Here is a 24614-nt window from a genome sequence, read left to right as displayed (position 1 = left end):
TTAGCTCTGTATTTAGGTCTGGGGTCTTGCGACTACCTGATAGTCATCATGCTCCTCTTCTCTGGGGCACAGAGGCAAGCAGCTTTTACATCTGCAAATTCTAGGCTTGAAATCTGTTGGGATGTGAAGTTCATGGCCATCCACCTTCTTACGCAGGAAACAGCTATGATATGTTGAAAGTTTGCCACAACTGAGACCCTGACTACTGTTCCTTGAGAAGTGTAGGTCTTACGTTCTTCAAACTGAGGGTATTTTGTTGACCATTCTGTTTCTAACAGCCATCTAAGTGCTTACGGAAACTCGCAAAGAAAAAGCCGTCCCTATTTTTAGGTCCCAACATTTGGTACAGAAATATATAGCCTCTGGACAGAGTTGCTAACTAGTTATTGTGGCGAATACCAGTTGATAAATTATTCTCCATGAATTTGCCTAATCACTTTCTAAGCACATCTGTGCTAGTGGCCTTCAACACACATTGTGATAGCGAATTTAGTTAGTTATGAACTATAGAACATTTTTCAGGGGTTTTTTCTGCGGTGCTAACTTGTTGTTCATTCTCTGGGCACCTTTGTTTTTTCTTTAAGTGCAATGGATGTCCAGGCTTTGGCTCTTGAGCAGTTCATGTCAGACACAGTGTTAGAAACTGATATATGAAAGCTAGGAGCTAAAAAGGGCACCTTAAACCTAGGTTATGGATGCAACAACGGAATGTCTAGACGTGCTTTTTTATAACAAGAGTACAAAGCTGAAAATGAATGAACTGCAGCTAAATTTTATGTTCCATTTTTAACATGGTCTAGTCCTTCTCCTGTCCATCCCCCAATATTCTTAAGAGGGTCTTTTCTACAGAGAGTAGCTGAAAAAGGTCCTCCTTTCCTTCCACTTTGCAGTTTTAATCTGAAATCTTAGGCACAGTACTGCACCCAGAGCTCAAACTGCTCATGCTAATCAAACTCCCTGTCGCAAAATGCACCTAGAACAATGGGGAGTTTTGAACACTGGCCAGACATTTGTACTCATAGCAAGTGGTAGAGAGAGACCTTTTCACACACTTCTCTCTGCCATATGCTGATGTCAATGCGTTATGGGAGAGCAAGGATGCAGCAGTGCAATCCAGAGTTGAGTATCCAGGGTAGACTGTTGGAATGAGATGGATTAAGTGATTTTGCCATATGAAGTGATAACCTCTCCTACACACTTATGCTGTAGCAAGTGGGGTGCAGGTTGCATGGATCTGGGTGGCTTGCTTAAGGTAGCTGTCCTTTACATTGGAAACACTGTAGTCAACCTGGTAGGAATATTTTTCCTGCGTGTTCCTGTGAAGGGCAGCACCTCAAGTACACAAATCATTATTAATTTGATTAAGGGGCCAGTGACCTTGCTTGTTGGTATTGCTTGTCTGAGACTTGTTTTTACTAAAACCAACACTTTGGAGACAAGGCTGTCAGGGGGAGGTGGTCAGGGGGAGGTGAACAGTCATAAGATCCTCTTGTTATGTTTTACTTGCATTCCTGTGTGAAATTAACTTAGAAAACTGGCAGACAACAGAGCCATGAGTAAAATGGAACAGAAACCAGTTATGACTACCCCTAAACACACTTCTGTTAGGAGACCAAAGTAATTTTAATGATTTTTTAAAATGTGATCTAAAGCTGTGTTTAGACAGTACTGACAAAAGTGTGTGTGCAAATATAGTTGTGGAGACCATCCAGGAACCAAACACTATCCCATCTGTGTCCTTTAGAGTAGGCACAGGCAAACTCGGCCCTCCAGATGTTTTAGGACTGCAACTCCCATCATCCCTAGCTAACAGGACCAGTGGTCAGGGATGATGGAACTGTAGTCCCAAAACATCTGGATGGCTGAGTTTGCCTGTGCCTGCTTTAGAGCAATGTTCCCCAACCAGGGGCCACATGGCCCCCTGGCCCCCACCCCGGATATTCCAAAATGCGTAAATGGGAGGGAAGTGAGAAGTGAAGGGGGGGAAATCATTTTAAAAAATCCTGATTGGCTGGCTGTCCGCTTGGCCAATCACTCCTTTTTGCCACGGGCATTTGCTTGGAGCAGTCCTGGTTTGTTTCCGATGGGAGAGGGTTTGTTGAGGCTCCCGCTTTGACCAGTAGAGCCTGCTATCCGGAACCCCCAGGTGGGGTGGCAATGGGTAGGGCTGGGCGAGCCGGAGCTGCTTGTTGCTGCCACCACTGCTGGGCCGGGCAGAGCCATCTGGTGCTGCTGACTTGCATCTAGTAAATAACTGTCCACTCAGAAGAAAGCTGGACTGAGTTCAGTGGGCCTTACTCCCAGGTAAGGGTGAGTGGGACTATAGTGTTTTATTTAGGGCCACTTGCTTTCTTTGAGCGGTTTGGTTACCTTGGTTTACGAACTGAGTCCATTCTGGAAGTCCGTTCTTAAACCGAAACCATTCTTAACCATTCTTAAACCGAGGCACTAACGAGGCTTCCTGCCGCTGGTGCCCTTCCGCCGTTCAGATTCCGTTCTTAGACTGATATAAGGTTCTCAAACTGGGACACTATTTCCGGTTTTGCGGAGTTCGTAAACTGAATCGTTCTTAAACAGGACTGTTCTTAAACCGAGGTACCACTGTAGAGACTATCTTGGAGGAGGTCCAGGTTTTAGGAATGGGGCCCCTTTTATGATGTTCTTGAATAGGCGTCATCAGGGATTCCTTGAATTTCTTATAGAATTCTGCTGTAAAGCTCTCTGGGCTTTTAGTGGTTTCAGGTTTTTGAGGACCGTATCTATTTCCTCCAGGGTGATAGGACTGTCTAGGAATTCCTGCTCCTCACCAGTTAAGGTTGGAAAGGTCAGTCCAGCTAGGAATTTTCTGATTTCCTGTTCAGGTGGGTTGCAGGAGGTGTATAGGTCAGTGTAAAATTCAACAAATTCTGAGGTTATTTCTTTGGAGAAGATTATGTTGCCGTCTTTTTTGGTGATGCAGTTTATTCTTGTTTTGAGTGATTTCCCCCTGTACTTGTAGAAGCATTGTTTTGAGTATAGAATGTTGATCAGTGTTTTGTTGATTTCTAGTGATTCTAGTTCCTTCCTTTTTTGTTCTATAAGTTTAAGGAGTTTTTCAGCTTCTGTTTGTTTGTAGTGTGATGAGAGTGCTGTGATGTCTTGTTCTATTTTGCTAACTTTTGAGGAGGTTTATTTTTTAAGGGATGCTTTCTCTTTTATGCAAGCTCCTCTGGTGACCGCTTTCATTGTGTCCCAAAGGAGGGTTGTTTTTTTTGTTTTTGTTTTGTTTTTGTTTTGTTTTGTTTTTTTGTTTTTTTTTTTGTTTTTTTGTACAGGTGGTACCTTGTTTTACAAACAGCCTGGTTTGCATACGTTTTGGATTACAAACATGTCAAACCTGGAAGTGTATGTCCCGGTTTGCAAACTTTTTTTGGATTACAACCCCCTTTTTTTGGGGGGGGGGAGATTATGAACAATTTTTTTTTGGAGGCCCCATTGGCAAAAGCGCGCCTTGGGTTACAACTTGTTTTAGTTTACAAACGGGCCTCCAGAATGGATTATGGTTGTAAACCAAGGTACCACTGTATTGTCTACATCATTTTCTTTGCAGTGTTTTGGAGAGTCTTTGTGAGACTCTCTAATTCGTTTATTTGTGCTTAGGATGGGACTGAAGGACCATGAGGGGGTAGTTCACATTTCTTCTTCGATTTTAATCCTACTTATGTTCATTGATTCAACCAAGGGTATCAGACCTTGTGTGAACAGAATGCTATCTAGTCTGGACACTGTGCCATAGCTCCCGGACTGGAATGTGTGGCTGGTGTCTCCCAGGTTTTTGTTGCTCCATATGTCATAGGGACCTCTGTTTTTAAGCATTTTTAGCAACTTGTAAGAGTTCTTAATTATTTGGGGTTTCCTTCCATGGACGGTTGCCCATGGGGTTGTAGGGTGGATGTCTTTCAGGTATATGCCTCTCATATTTAGGTTGAAGTCACTTCCCAGAATTGCTTCCCCTTCAGAGAAGGAGAGGAACTAGTTTAGTGTTTTCTGGATGAACTCTAGTTGTTTCGAGTTTGGGGCATATGTGGAGCCAATAGTCTGTTTAGTTTTGCCACTCAGTGTCCCTTTAGTGAAAATTAATCTGCCTCTTTAGCACTGTCATGGCTTTGAAGTTCAGGTCTCTACTAAGTATTATGGCTGCTCCATGGGCCTTTCCTGAGCCAGGTACAACCCATTGTTGACTGAAGTGGGGTTTGCTCAGGAGTTTGCTTCCTTTGGGTGGATTGTGTATCTCTTGTAGGAAGGCAATGTGTGGTTTCATGGTGTTTACATACGAGGTGATGCATTTTCTTTTGATAGGGTTTCCCAATCCATCCTTCTGCTTATCTGCTTTATAGGATCATTCCCTGCCAACCCATCTGGGTTGTCCTGAGTCTGTCACCTTATGTTGTCTATCAAACTTATTGAGTTGCGCTGACATAACGTGTGATGGGTGGGGGAAGAGGGGGTTTAGAATTAGATTTGGGTTAAAGAGTGGGGAGTGCATTACAGAAAGTAGCCTATATGTAGTTATATAGGTGTTTATTTGGGGTATCCAGGATAATCTGGCCTTCAGCTGGTTGGTCCTGAGTCTCAGCTGGCATGGAGGACCTTGTTTGGGAACAGTCCGTCCTCCCAGTCATTTCGGATAGGGAGTGGTCAATGAGATGGTGTTAGGCACATTTGTGACGCCTGTGTTGGGTATAAGGTTTATAAGTAGTGTTGTCAGTGTTACTAACAACATTATTGGTTTGTTGGAGTAGGGATATGGGCATTGGCACACTCTGGCGCCATCATTGTGCTGGTTGTGTGTCAGATTTTATCCTGTTTGTTGATTGTTTTATTGAGGTTGGGGGTATTGTTTTAGTTGGTATGGGTTTCTTTCTTCGTTTTCCTTTTCTTTTACCTGCTTATTTTATTTGTGTGAATCTTCTGGACGACAAGTCCAATGATATCACAGTGGTCTTGGCAAAGTTTCAGTAGTCATATGAATCAAAGATCAACATACCCATGACTAAACAAATAACGCATCAGTCTCCCTCTCCTGGGGGGTTTGTCTGTATGAATCTGCATTTTATTCTGAATCCATGTTATGGGTCGTTGGACCACTATATATGTTGCCTTTATGTGGTGAAGGAGGAGATGGAGAGTTGGGGGGGTGGGTTATTTTTGTGTGTGTGATTCTTTTTGTGTTATGGGTAGAGTCCTTGGAGCGGGGAGCTGAGAGTGTGGGTTGTTGGGATGGGTGGGGAGTGTGATTTGGTGTCATCTGGGTTGGTATTTGGGTGGGGATGGGAGTGGGGGATCTCTATGGAGGGGTGAGGCGGGAGGATAGTGGTGGTGCTGGCAATATTAATGGCATGGGAGCAGGGGGGAAAGGGAGTGGGGTCACCTGTCTGTTGGTTCAAGGTGATTTATAGATGCTTCATTCAGCTGTGGTTGTTGTTGCTGGATTGTCAATCTATGGCAGGGGTCTGCAACCTTTAAGACAAAAAGAGCCACTTGGACCCGTTTCCGAAGAAAAAACAACATGGGAGCCGCAAAACCATTGCAACATTTAAAGCATGCATGCTGCTGCCCTCCGATCTGACAGCGGGCGGGAAGGTGACGTCGGGACGGTGCGTGACTAACACATGCACCGCCCCCATGCTACGTCACAGCCAGTACAGTGCCCGCCACAGTGGGGAGTGTCAGGGTGCACAATGCGCCTCCTCCCCTCGCTATTATCCGTCCCAGAGCCGCGGCAAAGGTGTAAAAGAGCCACATGTGGCTCTGGAGCCGCGGGTTGCAGACCCCTGATCTATGGTATGTGATTTTTGGTTGAGGTTGGTTTGCTGTCTTGTGATGTTATGTTTGGCAGGATGGTTCTGTGAGTGGTCTTTGACTGTATTGGTTTGCGTTGTGTCATTTCTGTGATTTTTCTTCCTCTTGACTGTCATACAGTTGCTTGCTGTTGTTTTGTCATGGCTGTTTTTCCTACATTGCAGGGGATTGCGCTAGAAAGAGGACCTTGGGGGTCCCTTCCAGCTCTGATTCTCTTTTTCAGCTTTAACAACATTCCATTATATTCCTATCATTTTATGTAATTTCATTTTGTATGAATTATAAAAAATATAAATAAAACATGTTCTATTTATAAAACAAGCATTTAAATAGCTGCCTTTCTACTGTTACGATGGGGGGGATGGGCACAGCCAGGATTTTTGTTAGGGGGCAGGCTTTTTTTGGGGGGCAGAGCCTCAGATTTGCATTGGTTTTCACTTATCTGGGGGGGGGGGTAGCTGCCCTCTGCACTGTCCATCCCCCTTTGCTTTATCCATGGGGTGGGCACGTGAAGGAAACAAGGTCAGAAAAAGGTTCGGAAACGCGACTTTAGAGGAAGAGTGGCTACAAGTGTAACAAGAGCAGGAAGTGAGGATTGTCCATCATATCAAGACTTCAAAACCACAATAACCTCTTTGCTTCCATCTTAGCCCCATGCCCACAGTAGTCCTCAGACAAGGCAAAGGAGATGACTTCTTGACATGTGCTCCATGTACATAGCTGTTGAAGGACAAGGATCAAAGTGGATGACTGCCCCAGACCTGTATTTCTCCTCCCACTGCCCTGCAACCTCTCCGGCTCTTTCCCCAACCTTCCAGCTTAAGGCTTGACAGCCTGTCATAACAACTTTAGTGTAATTGGGGCACTGGAGATTAATTGTAATCCTAATTAACAGGGTGTACATCCATTTCCTTTGTTTGGTCTAATCACTGCTGGGGGTGAGAGAATAAATGGCTTTGCAATTTGGCTTCCATTGAAATGAAGTCACTTGGAATGCTGCAACCCTAAACAGTGGCACATTTTGGCCTAGTTGCCACAAGAGTGATAAACTATACCAAACCACTTCCTTAAACATTTTTTTCCAAAACCTCTGCTCATAGTAAACTTAACATAAGGCATGCCCAGGTTGTTGGGGTTTTTTTTGTAAAGGAGGAACATTCTATCATGTGACCTTCCACCTGCAGTCTGAAGTGAATCTGGATGATCTATAGGTTGACCATCTCCATGAGGAAAACTAGGTCATCATTTAATAGGACATATAAGACTACAACTAGCATTTCTGTATTGCAGGAATTGGGAACCTGTGGTCCTCCAGGTGCTGCAGGGCCCCTTGTCCCTGACCTCTAGCCACACTGGCTGGGGCTGATGGGAATTTGAGTCCAACAACATCTGGAAGGGCCACAAGTTCCGCATCCCTGATGCTGCCTTCTGCCTAAGCACCGTGGAAGCCGTAGACTTCATAATAATGAGTGGGTTACAATTTGAGACATGGTACAAAAGGAAAAAAGGAGTGGGGAGGGAAGAAGTAAGAAAGAGCAAGGGGAGTGGACCTTCCTAACTCCCTAAGATGCAAGTAGGTTCAAAGCATATAATCTTTCCAACACCCCTGTAAAGTAGGTCGCTATTATCATTCCCTTTATGTCTTCTACTTACTCATGATGGCTAAATGTTTGACAGAACACCTTTTGAGAGCAATATGCAAGTCAAGGCTGTCATTGCCTCATTACTGTTACTTCATGTTATTTAGACTGCACAGCCAGTCCCTGGCTTAGGGCAGATAACAAAAACAACACCCACTCCAAAAAAAATCATAGAAATTTGCCTTCCCTTCCCTTTTCTAGCTAAACCTTTGGTATGTAATTAGCTGAAAAATTGAGCTTGCTTTGGCTTCTCTTTAAAAGCCTACTCTTATTCAAGAGCTGTTTGTATTGGAGAAAAATCTGGTAGTGTGTGGGGTTTCCAGGATTAGAACAAGCCATGAACTGAAGTTTAGATTCGAAGTCAGGGCCCCAAGCTTTCTGAGAGAGTGGGAAACAAAAGAAAGACCCCCCCCCCTTATCTCAAACGAAGAAAGAAATTAGGAAGTGCAAGATACACATTCTGCCCTTCTCTCCCTGGTCACTTTCCTCCCTTTACCTGTTTCTTTCCTTCAAAAGACTTTTCCTCCTGGTTACTCTCTCCTTGACTTGTTTTGGACACCTGCTAAAAATGTTTTTGTTCCAGCAAAGCCTACCCAGGCATGTAATTTTAGCAAGCAAAGCATTTTTAACATTATTGCTTTCATTTTAAATTTTAAATGTTTTAATAACTTGTTTGCTAGTTTCCTTTTTTTATTGGTATTTTTAAAAATGTTTTACACACACACACACACACACACACACACACACACACACAGTGTGTGTGTGACTGGTAGGAATACAACCATTTCCCTCAATTCTGTGTCTCATTTTGTTTGAAGGCTGCCTGTTCTTCATGTACTAGGTGGGTATGAATGCAGGGGGGGTGTGGAGAGTGTGTGTGTTCTCAGTGACTTTGATGCCACAACTTTCTCAAGTTTTCATTTAAAATTGTGTTGCAATTTTTCTGGAATTCTTCAGTGTGGTAGAGCTTCCATTAACTCTTAAATTCAAAATGCAGTATGACCCAAAGCCATGTTATAAAGTCTGTGAGGATATAAATGTGGCATAAAAATGACAGCCAATGTAGTGTACTTTTGGTTTTGAGACCAATATTTTGATGTATGGTCTAATCATGTTTACTTAGAAGTTTCACAGTCAATTAAATGAGATGTATCCTAAAGTTTGCATGCGTAAGACTGCTACTGTCAATTCAAGTCTTGCCTTAGCCATTATTTCCTGGGTAGCCTTGGGCAACCCAGTTCTTGAAAAAAATATTTGGAAAACCATACATGAACACTTCATTCTTATGAAAATCATAATTTTTAAAGCCCATTCAAAATCTTTACATATGCTTCTTTGCATTTGAATCCAATAATCAACTGCATTTGCTACCACTTGTGACAAATCATTGGGTAATATGATTCTTCCTCCACACCCTGCTCTGTTTTCCAGTGTCCAAAACCAGGTTGATGAAGTTATTGATGTCATGCAAGAAAACATCACCAAGGTGATAGAAAGGGGAGAACGACTAGATGACTTGCAGGATAAGTCAGGTAGGAATAGTTGGGCCTCTTTTTTCCCCTTGCAGCCTCAGAAGAGAGTCAGTCCTCAAGAGTACTAAATCCAGTGTGTTGTGAGCTCTGTGCATAGTCTGAGAATATCCCAAACATGATCACCTATGAGTGTTTGCTTTCCCCCCTATGCCAGGAGTTGCCTAACATTTTGGATTTTTGAGGGAGTGCTGTGGGTGCCAATCCCTCTTGAGAGAAGAGAGAAAGAGTATGCATACATGCTGCACTTTTTCCAGGGATCTGAGAAAACGTTGGATCCAGTAGAATTAATCTGACCCTTGAAAAGAAGTGGGAGAGACCTGCTATCTGCTCTTCAAGGGAGAAGGTAGCAGCCACTTCATGACTGTTTGTGTGTGACTCAGGTGCTTTGTTGGTGCCAGGGAAGGATATCAAGGGTGTCATTGTGCCTGTGGGCACCATGTTGGCATCCCCTGCCTAGAACACAAACCTGAAACAGACTCCTAAAATGTTCTGGCAACTAGAGATTTAAAAGGTTCTTGCTGTCCTGCATACAGAATCCATCCTTACCAAAAATATTTCTAAACCATTCAATCTTAGAATAATTAATTGTACAAAATAAGTACATCCCTTTTCCTTAGTCTTTATAATTGTATTCCTAATATTGAATTTAGTCTCTTTTGTATGTACACACAGTCCCAATATATATATTTACTTACTAATGCAATAGTCCTTTTTAGATGTAACATAAATAAGTTTCAATCTTGTTCATTGCCAGAGCACTGTTCTCTGGCACAGCCATGAGATGGAAATCAAAAGCCTCTGCTTTTATAATAACCAGAGTTCCTTGTTACTACCAAACTCAGGGAAGCTGTAGCGGGTTAAACTATGGTTAGTCCAAACAAGCCAGGATTGAACTATAGTTTATTATCCTGGCTTGTTCACTGACTATAATTTTAATCTAACCAGTTTCCCCAAGTTTAGATAAAACACAGAACCCTGGTTAGTTTTAAAAGGTTTTGGCTCTCCTCATGGCTCCACTGGGGGGGGGGGCAGGGAGTGGAGTACATGAGCCCAAAGCACATTCACATGACATTAAGTGATGGGCGAGGAAACTTTTCCAGCTGGCAAACTAAATCCCAGCCTTTCTCACCCACCCATGGGCCATTTTGCCATTGGGTGATAGGTTCAAAGGGGCCTGCTGTCAGTGCTTATCAAATGGCTTTTCACGGAATGCTAGTGCCTTTGAAGGTGCACTTTTAACACCAAACAGTTGATTGGTGCTGATAGTGCACCTTTAACGGTTCTTCCTGCTGGTGAGCCCTGCTTGCAAATGAACAATTGCTCTCTCATTTTGACCTCCTCTGCAGCCATGTCCTAACTTGTCCCACACCTGATATTTCATATTACATTAGATAGGAGGCATGTGGAAGTGGTTTCGGAAAAATACCGTATTTTTCGCCCTATAGGACGCACTTTTCCTCCTCCAAAAATGAAGGGGAAATCTGGGTGCGTCCTATGGGGCAAATGCAGGCTTTCGCTGAAGCTTGGAGATCGAGAGCTCTCGCTCTCCAGGCTTCAGGAACACATCCGCAGCCTAAGCAGTCCTGCGGGAGGTCCCGCAGGGCTGTCTAGGCTGTGGATAGCAGCCTGCTTCCTGGAGCGCCGGGCGCACTGAAAGCAGAGCGCCCGGCGCTTCGGGAACTCATCCGCAACCTACGCAGTCCTGCGGGAGGTCCCGCAGGGCTGTCTATGCTGCGGATAGCAGCCTGCTTCCCGGAGCGTTGGGCGCCCTGAAAGCAGAGCGCCTGGCGCTTCGGGAACACATCCACAGCCTACGCAGCCCTGCGGGAGTTCCCGCAGGGCTGTCTAGGCTGCGGATAGCGGCCTGCTTCCTGGAGCGTCGGGCGCCCTGAAAGCAGAGCGCCCGGCGCTTCGGGAACACACCCGCAGCCTAGGCAGCCCTGCGGAAGGTCCCGCAGGGCTCCCTACGCTGCGGATAGCAGCCTGCCGCCCGGCACGAAGGACACCCTGAAGCAGAGTGCCCTGCCCTCCGGACAGACATCCGCAGCATGTTGGAGCCCTGCGGGAGTTCCCCGCAGGTCTCCGCACGCTGCGGATAGCAGCCTGCCGCCCGACGTGAGGGCGCCCTGAAGCAGAGCGCCCCGCCCACCGGACAGACATCGGCCAGCCGCACAAGCTCGGGGGACAGCAAGGAGGCGCAGCGCCACCATCCCACTGTTCCTCAACCTGGTTCGGTTTCCCCGACCTGGTTTTGGGGGGGAAATAAAGGAAAAAAAATTTTCCTTTAGTTCCCCCCCCCCCAAAAAAAAACTAGGTGCGTCCTATGAGACGGAGCGTCCTATGGGACGAAAAATACGGTAGCCTTGTAAGCCAAACTTGTTTACCGCTGCATCTTAACTCACCCAGTGTGTGGTTTAAATCTTAATAGCAAACTACTTGACTGCCCTTTACAAATGTTTTGAAAGTTCCCAAGCGCTGCTGTCATTTTTACCTCAAAATGTTACTGTCTTAATGATGTGGTAGATGCGGTCTGTAGGCAGCCCTCCCCCCCGCCCATGAGGATGTACATTATGTCACTTGAGTGATGTTCCCAGCCTTTTTTCATCCCATTGCTTGTTAACTGTGGGTCTTTCCCATTGCATGCATGCAGAAGATAAAGAGGCAGGTCCTGTACACAGGTCCTCTTGTGTGATCAGAATCTGCCTAATTATGCAGAGATATAGGCTTGCATATCCTGGCTTGGATTTACATCAGAGGACCATTTCCTTTCCCTTCGTAGCAGAGTGCTGTAGGCTAGATAACTTGTATCATTTGTACTTCTGCCGCTTTTATGTTTGCTTCTTCCTGCACAGCATGGGCTCATTTGTTAATGAACTATAGTGTATTACAATTTCCAAACATCGTTAGAAAACTTAAGTAATTATGTGGGTGGAAGGGGATTCTTAAATCAATTTGTATGAACCACAAGGTTGGCTGCATTCCTAACGTTCTTCTTTTAGAAACAAATCATGTGGAATTCACTGTACCTGATCTTTACCTCTTTGCATATGTTTGCATGTATAAATGCAGACATGCATGCTAGGATGGAAAGCTTTCTTACTTGTATTGCAGCAGGTTCAGTTCATGAGGGAGCCAGTGTCGCGTTGTGGTTAGAGTTTTGGACTAGGATCTGGGAGACGGAAGGGATCAAATCTCCACTTGGCCGTTAAGTTCACTGGGTAACCTTGGGCCAGTCACTGCCTCTCAGCCTAACCTGCCTCACAGGGTTGTCAAAGGGATTAGGTGAGGAGGGGGACATCACTGAGATTCTTGGAGGAAAAGGTGGGATATAAATGTGATGAATAATAAAAAATAAATGTTCTCTTTCTGGCACAGAGAGCTTATCTGACAATGCAACAGCTTTTAGCAGCCGATCCAAACAGCTCCGACGGCAAATGTGGTGGCGAGGCTGCAAGGTGAGGTCCCAGAGAGGAATTAATTTGTTGACTTTTTTAAAAAGCAGACCTATTAAGGTCACAAGGGCAGAGTTAACGTGTGTGAACATGAAGTGTATACACAATATTGGGAATTGAGTGCTAACACTTTTCCCCACACTGCAGTTAAGAATGGGCTGTGTTTGCCACAGGAGGCCAGATTCTTTCTTCCATCCTTTTTCCTAAGTAATCAGATGGATCAGATTAGATCAGACATGTTCAACTGGTCAACCGGTCGATCGCCAGAGTGATCCTGGTCGATCACAGGATTAAATAAAGCAGGCAAGGAATGTTGCCGCAGGGAAGGCTGGGCTGGGCGGCAAGCACAAGGAATGTCGTCTGGCCCAGCCTTCACTGCTGCAACGGCGGCCCCGCTTCTGGATCCCTCCGCAGCCGCTGGGAAGGGAGGGTTGGGTTGACAGTTCTTGTACTTGCTGCCTGGCCCGGCCTTCACTGCTACACTGGAGGCCCCACCGCTGGGAAGGCCAGGCAGCAAACACAAGGAATGTCACTGCCCCCGCCACCGCTGCCACCGGGAAGGTCGGAACAGGCAGCAAACACAAAAGATTTTCACCCGCCGGGTCTTTGTGGTGGCAGGGGGGGAAGGAGGGAGGGCAGGCATGATTGGGATCTGCGTGGCTCCCTTTGCTGGGGGGTAGAAGAGAAAGGGCTGGCTTGGGGTGGGGAGAGAGCTGCTTTGGGGGGGGGAGATAGCCGCCACCTTCCACACACCACACCACACAAGATCCTCGTCCCTCCAATGACAATGGGTAGATCATTTTTTTATACTGGGAGTAGATCACAGTTTCTTGGGAGTTGGACGTGCCTGGATCAGATCAATGTAGGTCGGTACCTATGGGGACATGTGTGGGTGCACACTCTGAAGACTGGTGTTTTTACTCCAGTAAAAAAGTTTGATGAGCTTCGTGGCTGAATGTGGAGACCTCCAAATTCATTACCCACTCTGCTACAGTGTCCACATTATGCCCTTATTTTGAAAATGTGGATGGAAGACATGACTGGAGGCATTTTTAGTTGTTCAGCTGATTCTGCAAGCTTTCACCATTATTGTGAAGAAAGGAGTCATACTAGCTTGGTTTAAATAAGTCTCTGTAGGCAATAAGGAAGTAATGTCTTGGCTTGGCTTGTGTTTCCTTCTGCAGATGAAGGTAATTGTGGCTTTGGTTGCTGTTGGTGTCCTGCTAGTGATTATTGGTAAGTGCTTTCTGAAGTTCTTTATTGTAAAAATTCTGTGAAGTGGCAAGATGTAGAACAAATAGACATCCTTGAATTGCAGCCTTAAGAGAAATCATACGGTCAGGCTTCGGGGACTCGGCTTCCTCCTCCCCTTCAGCCTAGGATAAGCAGCACAAAGCAAAAAGAGTCGCTTACCATTTGAAGCATGGGTATGCAAACTAAGGCCGGGGGGCAGATCCAGCCCAATCACCTTCTAAATCAGGCCCGCAGACGGTCCGGGAATCAGCATGTTTTTACATGAGTAGAAGGTGTCCTTTTATTTAAAATGCATCTCTGGGTTATATGTGGGGCATAGGAATTCGTTCACCCCCCCCCCAAAAAAAAATATAGTCCAGCCCCCAACAAGGTCTGAGGGACAGTGGACCAGCCCCCTACTGAAAAAGTTTGCTGACCCCTGATTTAAAGAGGCTTTAATCACCACAGCAAAAGAACAGAGCAGCTATTCTCGGAATGAAGGTGTTCCCAATTAACGTTTCCACCCACTTCCCCCCTAGTCATTTCCACACCACTGTGCTTTTTGTGTAGCCAACTTTTCTGCTCTACGTGACCTTGGACTGATAGGCTGGACGGTTTCCAGTGAGAGAGAGTCTGTTAGCTCTCTCTCTTCCAGTTCTTCATCACCCCCCAGTTCACCCCAACTTTTGTCTTCAGAACTATGCCCCTCTGCAAACCACTGTTCCAAATCTATACTGCTCCACTGCTTCTGGGCAGCTTCAGGATCCTGATCAGGAACAGGGGGAGGGAGAGGCTCTCACCATTCCTCATCAGAGCAGTACTCCTCAGCCTGGTCTCTGACACATACACTACTTCAGGTCCTCTTGCTTGGGCTAATGGATGATGTACTATTAGGAAGAACTTCCTGACAGTAAGAGCTGTTCAGCAGTGGAATTTGCTGCCAAGGAGTGTGGTGGAGTCTCCTTCTTTGGAGGTCTTTAAGCAGAGGCTTGACAACCATATGTCAGGAGTGCTCTGATGGTGATTCCTGCTTGGCAGGGGGTTGGACTCGATGGCCCTTGTGGTCTCTTCCAATTCCATGATTCTGTGATTCTATTCTATGATTCTATTGAGTTGTTAGCTTAGGAGTTGCCCAGAATATTGCCATTAACTTTTGAGTGCCCCTAGTACGAGAGGCCTGTGGGATTGAAATAGCTTTAATGTTTGTGGGTCCCTTTTAAGAAGAAATCAATATAATCTAACCAAAATTGAGCATTTCTAAGATTGATTTTAATTGGAGAGATTTAAACAGAAACTCAGTAACTCTTTATAGTTTAGAACATGTTGGCAATTCCTTTGTCATAAGAGTGTTGTACTTTATGCACACCTATAGGAAAACTTGAAAGTGTTGTTGATGTGATGGAGATTGGGAGCTAGCTCCCTGTCTGTGGGAGGATAAAGGAATGGATAGACTAGGTGGAATGGCTTTCTGTTGTTTATGAATCCAAAACCTGGAAGACTCGAAACATAATTCGACATGGACTCTATGCATTTTCCAATTAGGGATGAGTTGATTTTATCATCTCAAGAATGGGAGCCAAGTTCAAGTCCTGAAGATAGGACATTATTTTCCATCTCAACACAATGTGAAAAAAGCAATCACCATGCTTCTGGAAGTTGGCGGTGCTTTTGGATACCAGAAAACCTCCATAAGAAAATGGAAGCCTTTCCCAAATGATAGCAAAAAGAAACACAAACTTTGCAAAGAAAATGCAACCTAACAAGAAGCAATGCAAAAAACTAATTTGAGGAGCATATTGCAGGAAGTATATTCATATTGTGAAGAACTGAGACAAATTATGCTGATTAGCAAATTATCAGCAAATTAAAAATTAACACTGGCTGGTATCAAACTCAGAAATTGCTCAATCTTCTAAAAATATGCATGTGTCTTTGTATCCAAGGACTGGAAGATGGCCAGTGTAACCACTTTGAAGGTGAGATCAAGGGAAAGGATGAAGGGAATTGCAGCTTAACTCTGCAGCCTGACTTTGAGCCAGGTTTGCTACTGAGGTGCATGACGAGAGTAGGGCCAGGAGTTGTCCCATTCATGACATTCCAGAAGCCAGATGCATTTGGTGTCTGTGCACGCAGTAAACATAGCTTTCCCAAAAGACCAGCCACACACTCTCAAGGGAGTTTCTTGCTTCCTGCTCACATGTGCTTGAAGGGTGTGAGTTGGAAGACGTGCCTGCTCTTCTTAAAAGTGGGATAACTGAGAGATGATATTTGTGGAAAATCCCATCTGCTTTGACTTGAGGATTGGAAAGAGATGGAAACAGGATGTTCAGTAAAGCAATTTTGACGGGAAATAAACTTTCCCCCTTCCAGACTCCAGCTGAGATGGTAAGTATTTTTCCTTTCAAGGGAATAGATAATGTTCTTAAAAACCGAGCCTATTATGAAAACTTTATATTACTGCAAAAATAGTTGTCCTGTCCACTTAGTTGTCCTGTCCCAGTTGGATCACTATTTGGGAAATGCATATGTTGTGCCAAAACTTAGGGGCGTGGGCTTTGAATGCTGAGGAATACCAGGGATTGTGTTAACCTAGCTAGCTATTTTATTTATTTATTTATTTATTCAGTCAGTCAGTTACTTTATTTTTATCTTTATTTATTACATGTCTGTACTACCCTTCAGCTGAGGATCACAGGGGGATTTACAATATAAAAAAACATAAAAATACATAACATATTAAGAAACAAGAAACAATTAAAAAATCAAAGGCTGGGATAAGAGGAATGTTTTTTCCTGGTGCCTAGAGATATGTAACAAAGGCACCACATAAGCAACCTTGGGGAGAGCATTTCACAAATGGGGAGCCACTGCAGAAAAGGCCCTCTCATGGAGGCTCTTGAAGAAGGGCAGGGTCTAGGGCAGAATCAGCCATATGTACAAAGCATTGCAGTAATCCAGCCTAGAGGCTACCAGAGCATAGACAACAGAAGTTAGGCTATTCCTGTCCAGATAGGGGTGCAGCTGGACCACCAGCTGAAGCTGATGCAAGGCACTCTGTGCCTCTGAGGCCAAAGGAGCCTCAAGTGAGCTCAAGGAATCCAGACGTTTCCCCAAGCTACATCCTGCTCCTTCAGAGGGAGTGAACCCCTCTCAAGAGGAGGCATCCTCCCATACACCCGGTCTTGGGAACCGTCCACTAAGAGTGCTTCAGTCTTACTTGGATTGAGCTTCAGTTCATTGGCCCTCATCCAGTCCATTACTGAGGTAAGACCACAGTCTAGCACATCCATTGCTACATCTGCAGGTGTAAAGGAGTAGAGCTGAGTGTCATAAACATATTGTTGACAGTGTACTCCAAAACTCTGGATGACCCCACTCAGCAGTTTCATGTAGATGTCAGACAGCATGGGGGATAAAACTAAGCCCTGAGGAACAACACACTGAAGGCCCCACAGGGCCCAAGCATCACCCTCTGGACATGTCCCTACAAGTAGGACCGGGAACACTGTAAAGTGGTGCCACCCATCCCTAACTTGGACATCCGCTCCGTGTTCAATGGTACTGAAGGTCACTGAGAGGTCAGGGAGAATTAGCAAGGACACAACTCCCCATCCCCACCCTCAAGTCCGCCCTGATGCTGTACTGAGTGCCCCCTGCTGGGTGAGACCAAAGCCCCTTTCTCACCCACCCAGGCGCCAGTGACACATTTGTTGCGCAAATGGCATTCTGAGAAGGGTGTTGTGGATTGAGATTGGTGCTGGGTCACTGCTGAGACAAGAGTCTTAAATATGTAGAGCCCAAGCTGGTTGGGTTGACAATTCATTTGTGTCTGTTTTTAAAGATGCCTCTTTTCTGTCTTTTACAGTTCCCCTCATCCTCAAATACCACACTTGACTTGCTAGTGGATATTATGGTGGCTTCAGGATGACAGCATAGGAGGCAGCTGTGTGACTTCTGTGGAGCATAATATGTATATAGCTTTGAAGTGTGTCCCCCCTTCTCCCTTGGAGGCGCCAGACTAGCTCCAGAAAGAGCATTCAGAGGATCCAGCAAATCATCTTTTTCAGCCAAGAACTCATTCTAGTGTCAATATCTAACCCAAACCCTCATTGTTGCTCCCTGGAAGGAAGCTCAGTTTGGAGTCAGATACTTATTGCTAACTGGTAATGATGTTATTTATAATTTACAGAATTTCTTATTACTTCTGACAGAGGACAATGGAGGAAGAATAAGGGAGGGATGCATTGTATAAACTCTATATCATTGTTTAGAGACCGCAACGTATTTAGATGAATAACTGTGAAGATGCCACTTTCTCATATTTAAAACACCACGATTTTGCAAGAAGACTTTCTGTACTTGTTAAGGGACCCAGAAGCTCCATGTTCTCGCTGTTGCTTATGGATGTGACATAAAAGCATTCCAGTAAAAAAAACTATTTTTAACTGTAACTATGTAGCTCCTAGTAAATTATTGAAGTAAAGGAAACACTGTTTATTTGAATGAAGACACACAGAAGAAAAGGAGACACTTTTTGGTCTGTGCAAGTGCATCCCAAACCATGCATGTGTTTTGCTGCCAAATAATTAAGAGTAAGCAAGTTTACATGCCTCCTTTTAAAAAAGGGGGTCAGACTGTTTACGTTTCAACCATTTTTAGGGGGGGGGAAATAGTCTCCTACCTATAACTTAGAATACTTGGTTAGTCAGATGCAAGCAAGTGCAGGTTAAGAATATGTGAGGAGGTTCACATTTAATCTTCATTCACCCTGCATCTGGTCTGACTTTTTACCAAAACGTGAGGAGCAGCTTTGAGACTTCCAGTGATTTCTTTTCGTTTTAGGCACAGGACAACTGCACCAAAATGACTACATAAAGACAGGTTATAAATTATGTTACTATAACATAATAAGTGTCTGTTCACATCTACTCCTCTGGGTATTTATTTATTTATTTATTTATTTATTTATTTATTTGAATAGATATAGATACAGATATAGAGATATAGATGCACATACACACGCACACTACTTAATTATAAAATGCACCCACACCCATCCCACCTGGTAGTATTGGGACCTCCCTGCCAATGATGCAGGTGCGAGGCAATGGGGAGCAGCAGCAAGATGTGGCGATGGAGCTGTGTGTGTCACACCACAGACTAGCCTGCTGCCCTCAGGTGCAGTAGACCTGGTATATTCAATGTTTCCAGACCCAGAATCCACTTTTAACCCGAACATGCATTTGAGGACCCATTTCTTAATCTCTTGCCATGTATTTGCATGGTGATGGTGCTCCTGTTGTGGCCCCCCCTTGGGTCAGGCTTCAGGGCAGCAGATGATGATACATAGCCAATGTTAGTCAGAGTCAGCTGTTAGTGCAGGAGCATTGCCTAGGACAGTGCAGCTTAGGTTTAACTAAGGTCAGACTAAGCAGGGCTCCTGGATTTAAGACAGGTGAGGGATGGAGATTGAGCTTTTTATTCAGTCTGCAGCCTTTTTGCAACAATGCACTTACAACATTTTAAATTACTAGCTTGAAATCCAGGGGACTGAATACCCGTAATAAATAGAAATAAAGCAGGGTGAAGAAAAGAACCATGCCTTCTCTTTTGAGGAACTACTTGAGACTGGTTCTTTATGTGGTGACACTTCTTTTCAATATTATTTGCATTTCTAGGCAAAAGCTACAGATTGCATTTTAGCTGGCTGAAGAAGAGCCTTTGTTAAACAAATGTTTGCTACAAGTTGAGTCTGTGCGTGCCTATGCAGCCTAAGCACAGAACTAAGCACAACTAAGTTCAGTAACGCCTTTTCCCAAGTAAGTGTGCATGGAACTTCAGTTTTAAAAACAATTGGTGTTAAAATATTTTTATATTTTTTACAGTTTTTCGCCAAAAGAAATTAGGCTAATGAATCATGTTACCTTTTGATTTTTTGTATCTTGCGGGCTGCTCTGCAAAAATGAGCTGTCACAGGGGCTTCTACACTACCTAGAGATTTGCAGTTTTGTGAGAATTCTCTGGGAGAGCTATTGTTATATTTATTAGTTGCTTTTCCACAAAGGTGAACTTCAAGCAACTTTAGAAACAAGCATTAGGAACAAGTGTAGAAAGAAGAATGAAAGCAATGATAATATTTACAAAAGAGCAGATCCAGCTCAGCCCACTCCACAAAAAATTAGCAGAAAAATAATGCCCCAAAGACTGGCTTTTGCCTGGCATTAAAAACAGTGATGTTGCCAGGCATGTTTCCCTGGAGAGAGCATTCTCGAAATGGGGAGTCACCACTGAAAAGGCCTGTTCCCATGTGACCACCTTCTTGCCTTTCCTGGAAGAGGGGTTAGTGGGGAAGGAGTACAAATCTCAGGACCTGGGTGGCAGCCCATTTTTTGCTTGGCTTAAGAGCATTAGCCGTCTGGTCTGCCCTCTGATGCCCTTCACCAGGCCCCACACAAAGGCACCTGCACGTGGGGCTGAGCTTCAGGAAAGCTGCCAACTCAGGCTGGGACAGTTGTACAAAAGGTGGAGCATTGTTTCCACTGGCCTTTGAAACACTTGTTGTTGAGTGGTAATTTGTACTTGCAGTCTTAAAAGAAGAAGAAGAAATAAAGCCACCCAATTTGGCATAAGTATCTAATAGTACAGTCTCCAGGTAGCACAGCATGACCCAGTTCTAGCTTTCTACTGAGAAAAAAATTCTGGTTTAAGTGGAATTAACTTCCAAGCACAACTGTAACTTGAGGACTTTGTCACCTTTCTGCTTTTTAAAATTGAAATTCTGAAGCCAAATGTGCAAATAATTTCACTATGAAGAGGAAGCAGTAATTAGTAGTGGAGTGTTTCAAATCCTTCCTATTGTGCATATGAATATTGTGTATATTATTGTGCATATTTTGCATAGGGAATCAGGCAACAGTCTGTTTTCCCAAGTACAGTACAGATGAACCAGAAGTTACAAAAAGAAGAGAAGTCACATCAATCCTCTTTGTGGGTTTCTATAGCTGAAATTTGCTCTCTATACTAAATCCTAGAAAAGAAATATTGCCCCTGTATTTTGCAGGCAATAAGTATAGAGAGATTAACACGCCTGCAAATAACAATAATGCAAAACGTTTATGTAATTGTTTATTTTTGGAGCTGATTTTACATCCTGAATTTGTCTTCTGTCAATGAGCTATACTTTCAGTTATACTAAGAACTGATGTAACAAAATTGCTTTAAAAAGGTGAAGCTGTTCACACTCTCCACACCGCATGATAATATAATTTTATCAGCTGGTGTGGGGTGACTTCAGCCCTGCTTTCTGCAGGGATTGGCTGTGTGGTCAAGTTGTTCTCCATGGGGAAGTTGGTTGCACAGCCCATTCAGCCGCTTCTCCACTGTCCCTACACTTGATGCCACCTTTTATGTCAGGTGTAGGGCAGGCGGGTATAGTTTAGGGAAAACAGCCTTGTGGGCCAAGATAGGCTGGGCCTGGCTAAATGTGGCCCAGGACTGAAAGTTCCCCAATGCTTCTCTAAATCCCTCATAGTTTGTTCCCTCTAAATGTAAAAGCCCTTGGTTCTTTACTTTTCCCTCTTTGGGAAAGAGTGGCATAATAGTATTGCAGTCCAGTCCGTGGCCTGTTGACACTCCCTCCATGGGAGCATATCAGTCTGAATAGTGTCCTGTATTGTTCACTCTGGCTGGCAGAAGCCCTCCAAGGTCTCCAGACACGGGTCTTTCCCAGCCTTCCTTCCTGGGCCACCAGGGAATGAGCCTGGAACTTCCTACCTGCTCCATGCATGAGCTTGGCCACTGAGCCACGGCCATTGTGTTGCCTTGGACAAGTGCTGTCTGGCAGATGATATCCCCAGTAAAGGACTGGTGTGAAAACAGCCAAGTCCTGTCCATTTCTGAAAGGGAAAGAGAGAAATAATAAATGATTATTCTCTGCACTGCTGTAATTTGTATACCGTATTTTTCGCTCTATAACACGCACCAGAGCATAACACGCACGTAGTTTTTAGAGGAGGAAAACAAGAAAAAAAATATTCTAAATGAAATAGTGGATATATGATTTTTGTGGTTCATGCTGTGGCCACAGACATGTGATCTGACAGTGAGTTTGGAGTAGCCCAATGCAAAAATCCTGAGGATCCATGCTTTGTAACCACGGAGGAGGGAAGGAAGGGGAACCATGGATCCTCTGCTCACGACTGCAGCAAATTCCCCCCGCCACCCGTAGGCATTCGCTCCATAACACGCACAGACATTTCCCCTTACTTTCTAGGAGGAAAAAAGTGAGTGTTATGGTGCAAAAAATACGGTAATTTGGTATTCTTGTGATCAGAATACTGAGTAGCAAAAAGATAACAGTGAAATGCTGCTAAAGATACAGTCATATATATATATATATATATATATATATATATATATATATATGGCAGATTATGTTTGTGAGTGAGTGTGTATGAGTGAGTGAGAGAAAGAGAATGAGAAGCTTTTCATTTATTGGAGTCATTCCTTATTGGAGTCATTCCTGGAAGTGTCTTGATTTCTGCTACTGATTTTAGCAAATGGGGACTTGCTGGTTTGGCTATAAATTAACAATAAACTTTCTGTGATACCATTTACTGATGCGACGTGCGTGTGGCAAGAACTTTAATTTTTTGTGGATAATCTTGAAAACATTGGTGCATCACGTATGGAGTGTGTTGTGTAGGTGATTATTTACATGGTGTGTAGCAAGCAGTGTCTGGTTAGGGAGCTGTGTGGAGGTTATAGGAGAAGGCAAAAGCAGCATCTTAGGTTAGTGTGGTAGACTAGCAGACTGCAGCCTTTGGGATGGATGGGATTTCTAGGGAAATATCTGGAATTCCAAGTGGCTTAGAATAAAGCATGTCAGGCCTTGCATTCAACATCCCTGAATAGCTTCCATTCAGTTGAGGATGCAACTCAGGCCCCAGAGCTTTGAGGCTTGGCAGGTACAGTAGTTACACTGGGCCCCCGACTGCATGGCCCGCAGAGTCCAGGGCCCTTTTGTTAGCAGGAACTAGATTTTGAATTGGGAACTAATAATAATAGTTGAATTTACATACAGTGGTACCTCGGGTTAAGAACTTAATTCATTCTGGAGGTCTGTTCTTAACCTGAAACTGTTCTTAACCTGAAGCACCTCCTGCTGCCGCCACGCCGCTGCTGCACAATTTCTGTTCTCATCCTGAAGCAAAGTTCTTAACCCGAGGTAATATTTCTGGGTTAGCGGAGCCTGTAACCTGAAGCGTATGTAACCCGAGGTACCACTGTATTGCCCTATACCTGGAGGTCTCAGGGCAGTTCACAGAACAAAATCAAAATATAAAACCACAAAAGCTGTAATCAAAATAAAAACAATCCAGTACCCCCTCCCAGGAGATATTTTAAAAGGGCATAGGATGTCAGTCAAATCTACCAAAGGCCAGGTTAAAAAGGAACGTTTTTGTCTGGTGCCTAAAGGTGTATAATGAAAGTGCCAGGCAAACTTCCCTGGGGAGAGCATTCCACAGAAGGGGAGCCACTACAGAGAAGGCCTGTTCTTGTGCTGTCACCCTCCGGACCTCTCAAGGAGGAGGCACACAAAGAAGGGCCTCAGAAGATGATCTCAGGGTCTGGGTAGGTTGATATGGAAAGAGGCAGTCCTTGAGGTATTGTGGTCTTGAGCTGTTTAAGGCTTTATAGGTCAAAGCCAGCACTTTGAATTGGGCCTGGAAACTAATTGGTAGTCAGTGCAGTCGGACCAGGATCAGTGATATATTCTCAAACCATCTTGCTCCAATGAGCAACCTGGCCACTGAATTCTGCACTAGCAGAAGTTTTTGAACAATATTCAGAGGCAGCCCTACGTAGAACGCATTGCAGTAATCTAACCTTGAGGTTACCAGAGCATGGACAACAGTAGTTAGGCTATCCCTGTCCAGATAAGGACGTAGCTGGGCCACTAGCCAAAGATGATGGAAGGCACTCCAGGCCACTGAGACCTCAGCCTCAAGCGACAGCAAAGGATCCAGGCGTACCCCCAAGCTATGAACCTGCCCCTTCAGAGGAAGTGTAACCCCATCAAGAGCAGGCAGCCTTCCAGCCCATCCAGTCTAGGGAACCACCCACTAACCGTGCCTCAGCCTGATCTGGATTGAGTTTAAGTTTGTTAGCTCTCATCCAGTCCATTATCAAGGCATTTCCACTGCCTCACCTGCAGATGTAAAGGAGAAATAGAGCTGAGTGTCATCAGCATACTGCCGACAATGTACTCCAAAGCTCTGAATAACCCCACCCAGCAGTTTCATGTAGATGTTGAACAGCATAGGGGATAAGATTGAGCCCTGAGGAACTTCACGTTGAAGGTTCCACAGGACTGACCCTCAGGGAATGACCACCCAAGTAGACCCAGAACCACTGCAAAGCAGTGCTACCCACCTCTAACTCAGACAGCTGCTCCAGTAGGATACCATGGTCAGCGATATCAAAAGCCACTGAGAGGTTGAGGAGAATTAACAGGGACACATTTCCCCTGTCTCTTTCTCAACAGAGGTCATCATACAGGGTGACCAAAGCAGTTTCTGTGCCAAAACCAGGCCTAAACCCTGATTGAAATGGATCCAGAAAATCGGTTTCTTCCAAAAGCGCCTGGATCTGGTCTGTGACTACTCACTCCAGAACCCTGCCCAGGAAAGGGAGAGTAGCAACTAGCCAGTAGTTAGTTGGATTTTCTGAGTCCAGGGAAGGTTTCTTAAGGAGTGGTTTTAGCACTGCCTCCTTCAAACAGGCAGGGAGCACCCCTCTTGTAAAGAGGCATTGATCACCTCCCTGACCCAGCCAGCTGTTCCCTCCCTGCTGGTTTTTATCAGCCAAGAGCAGCAGGGGTCTAGACAGCAAGTGGTCGCCCTGACTGATCCAAG

The 24614-nt window shown here is 44.6% G+C and overlaps 1 protein-coding gene across 3 annotated transcripts in view; it reads left to right on the top strand.

Annotated features, from left to right (window-relative positions):
- The window catches only part of VAMP4 (vesicle associated membrane protein 4), a 28801-nt gene extending 10652 nt beyond the window's left edge, over nt 1-18149 (top strand). For 2 of the 3 annotated variants that reach the window (XM_077928193.1, XM_028732279.2), the window contains exons 5-8: nt 8913-9013; nt 12389-12468; nt 13650-13701; nt 17564-18149. In XM_077928193.1, the coding sequence (XP_077784319.1) occupies nt 8913-9013; nt 12389-12468; nt 13650-13701; nt 17564-17592 (262 nt within the window). In that variant the 3' untranslated portion in view covers nt 17593-18149. The remainder of the gene's footprint in view (nt 1-8912; nt 9014-12388; nt 12469-13649; nt 13702-17563) is intronic. The other variant, XM_028732277.2, reaches the window with a different exon arrangement.
- The last annotated feature ends 6465 nt before the right edge of the window (nt 18150-24614 follow it).

The sequence above is a fragment of the Podarcis muralis genome, chromosome 5 (genome assembly GCF_964188315.1).
Source record: "Podarcis muralis chromosome 5, rPodMur119.hap1.1, whole genome shotgun sequence".
Taxonomy (NCBI): Eukaryota; Metazoa; Chordata; class Lepidosauria; order Squamata; family Lacertidae; genus Podarcis; species Podarcis muralis.
This window is presented reverse-complemented; position numbering and strand designations above follow the sequence as displayed.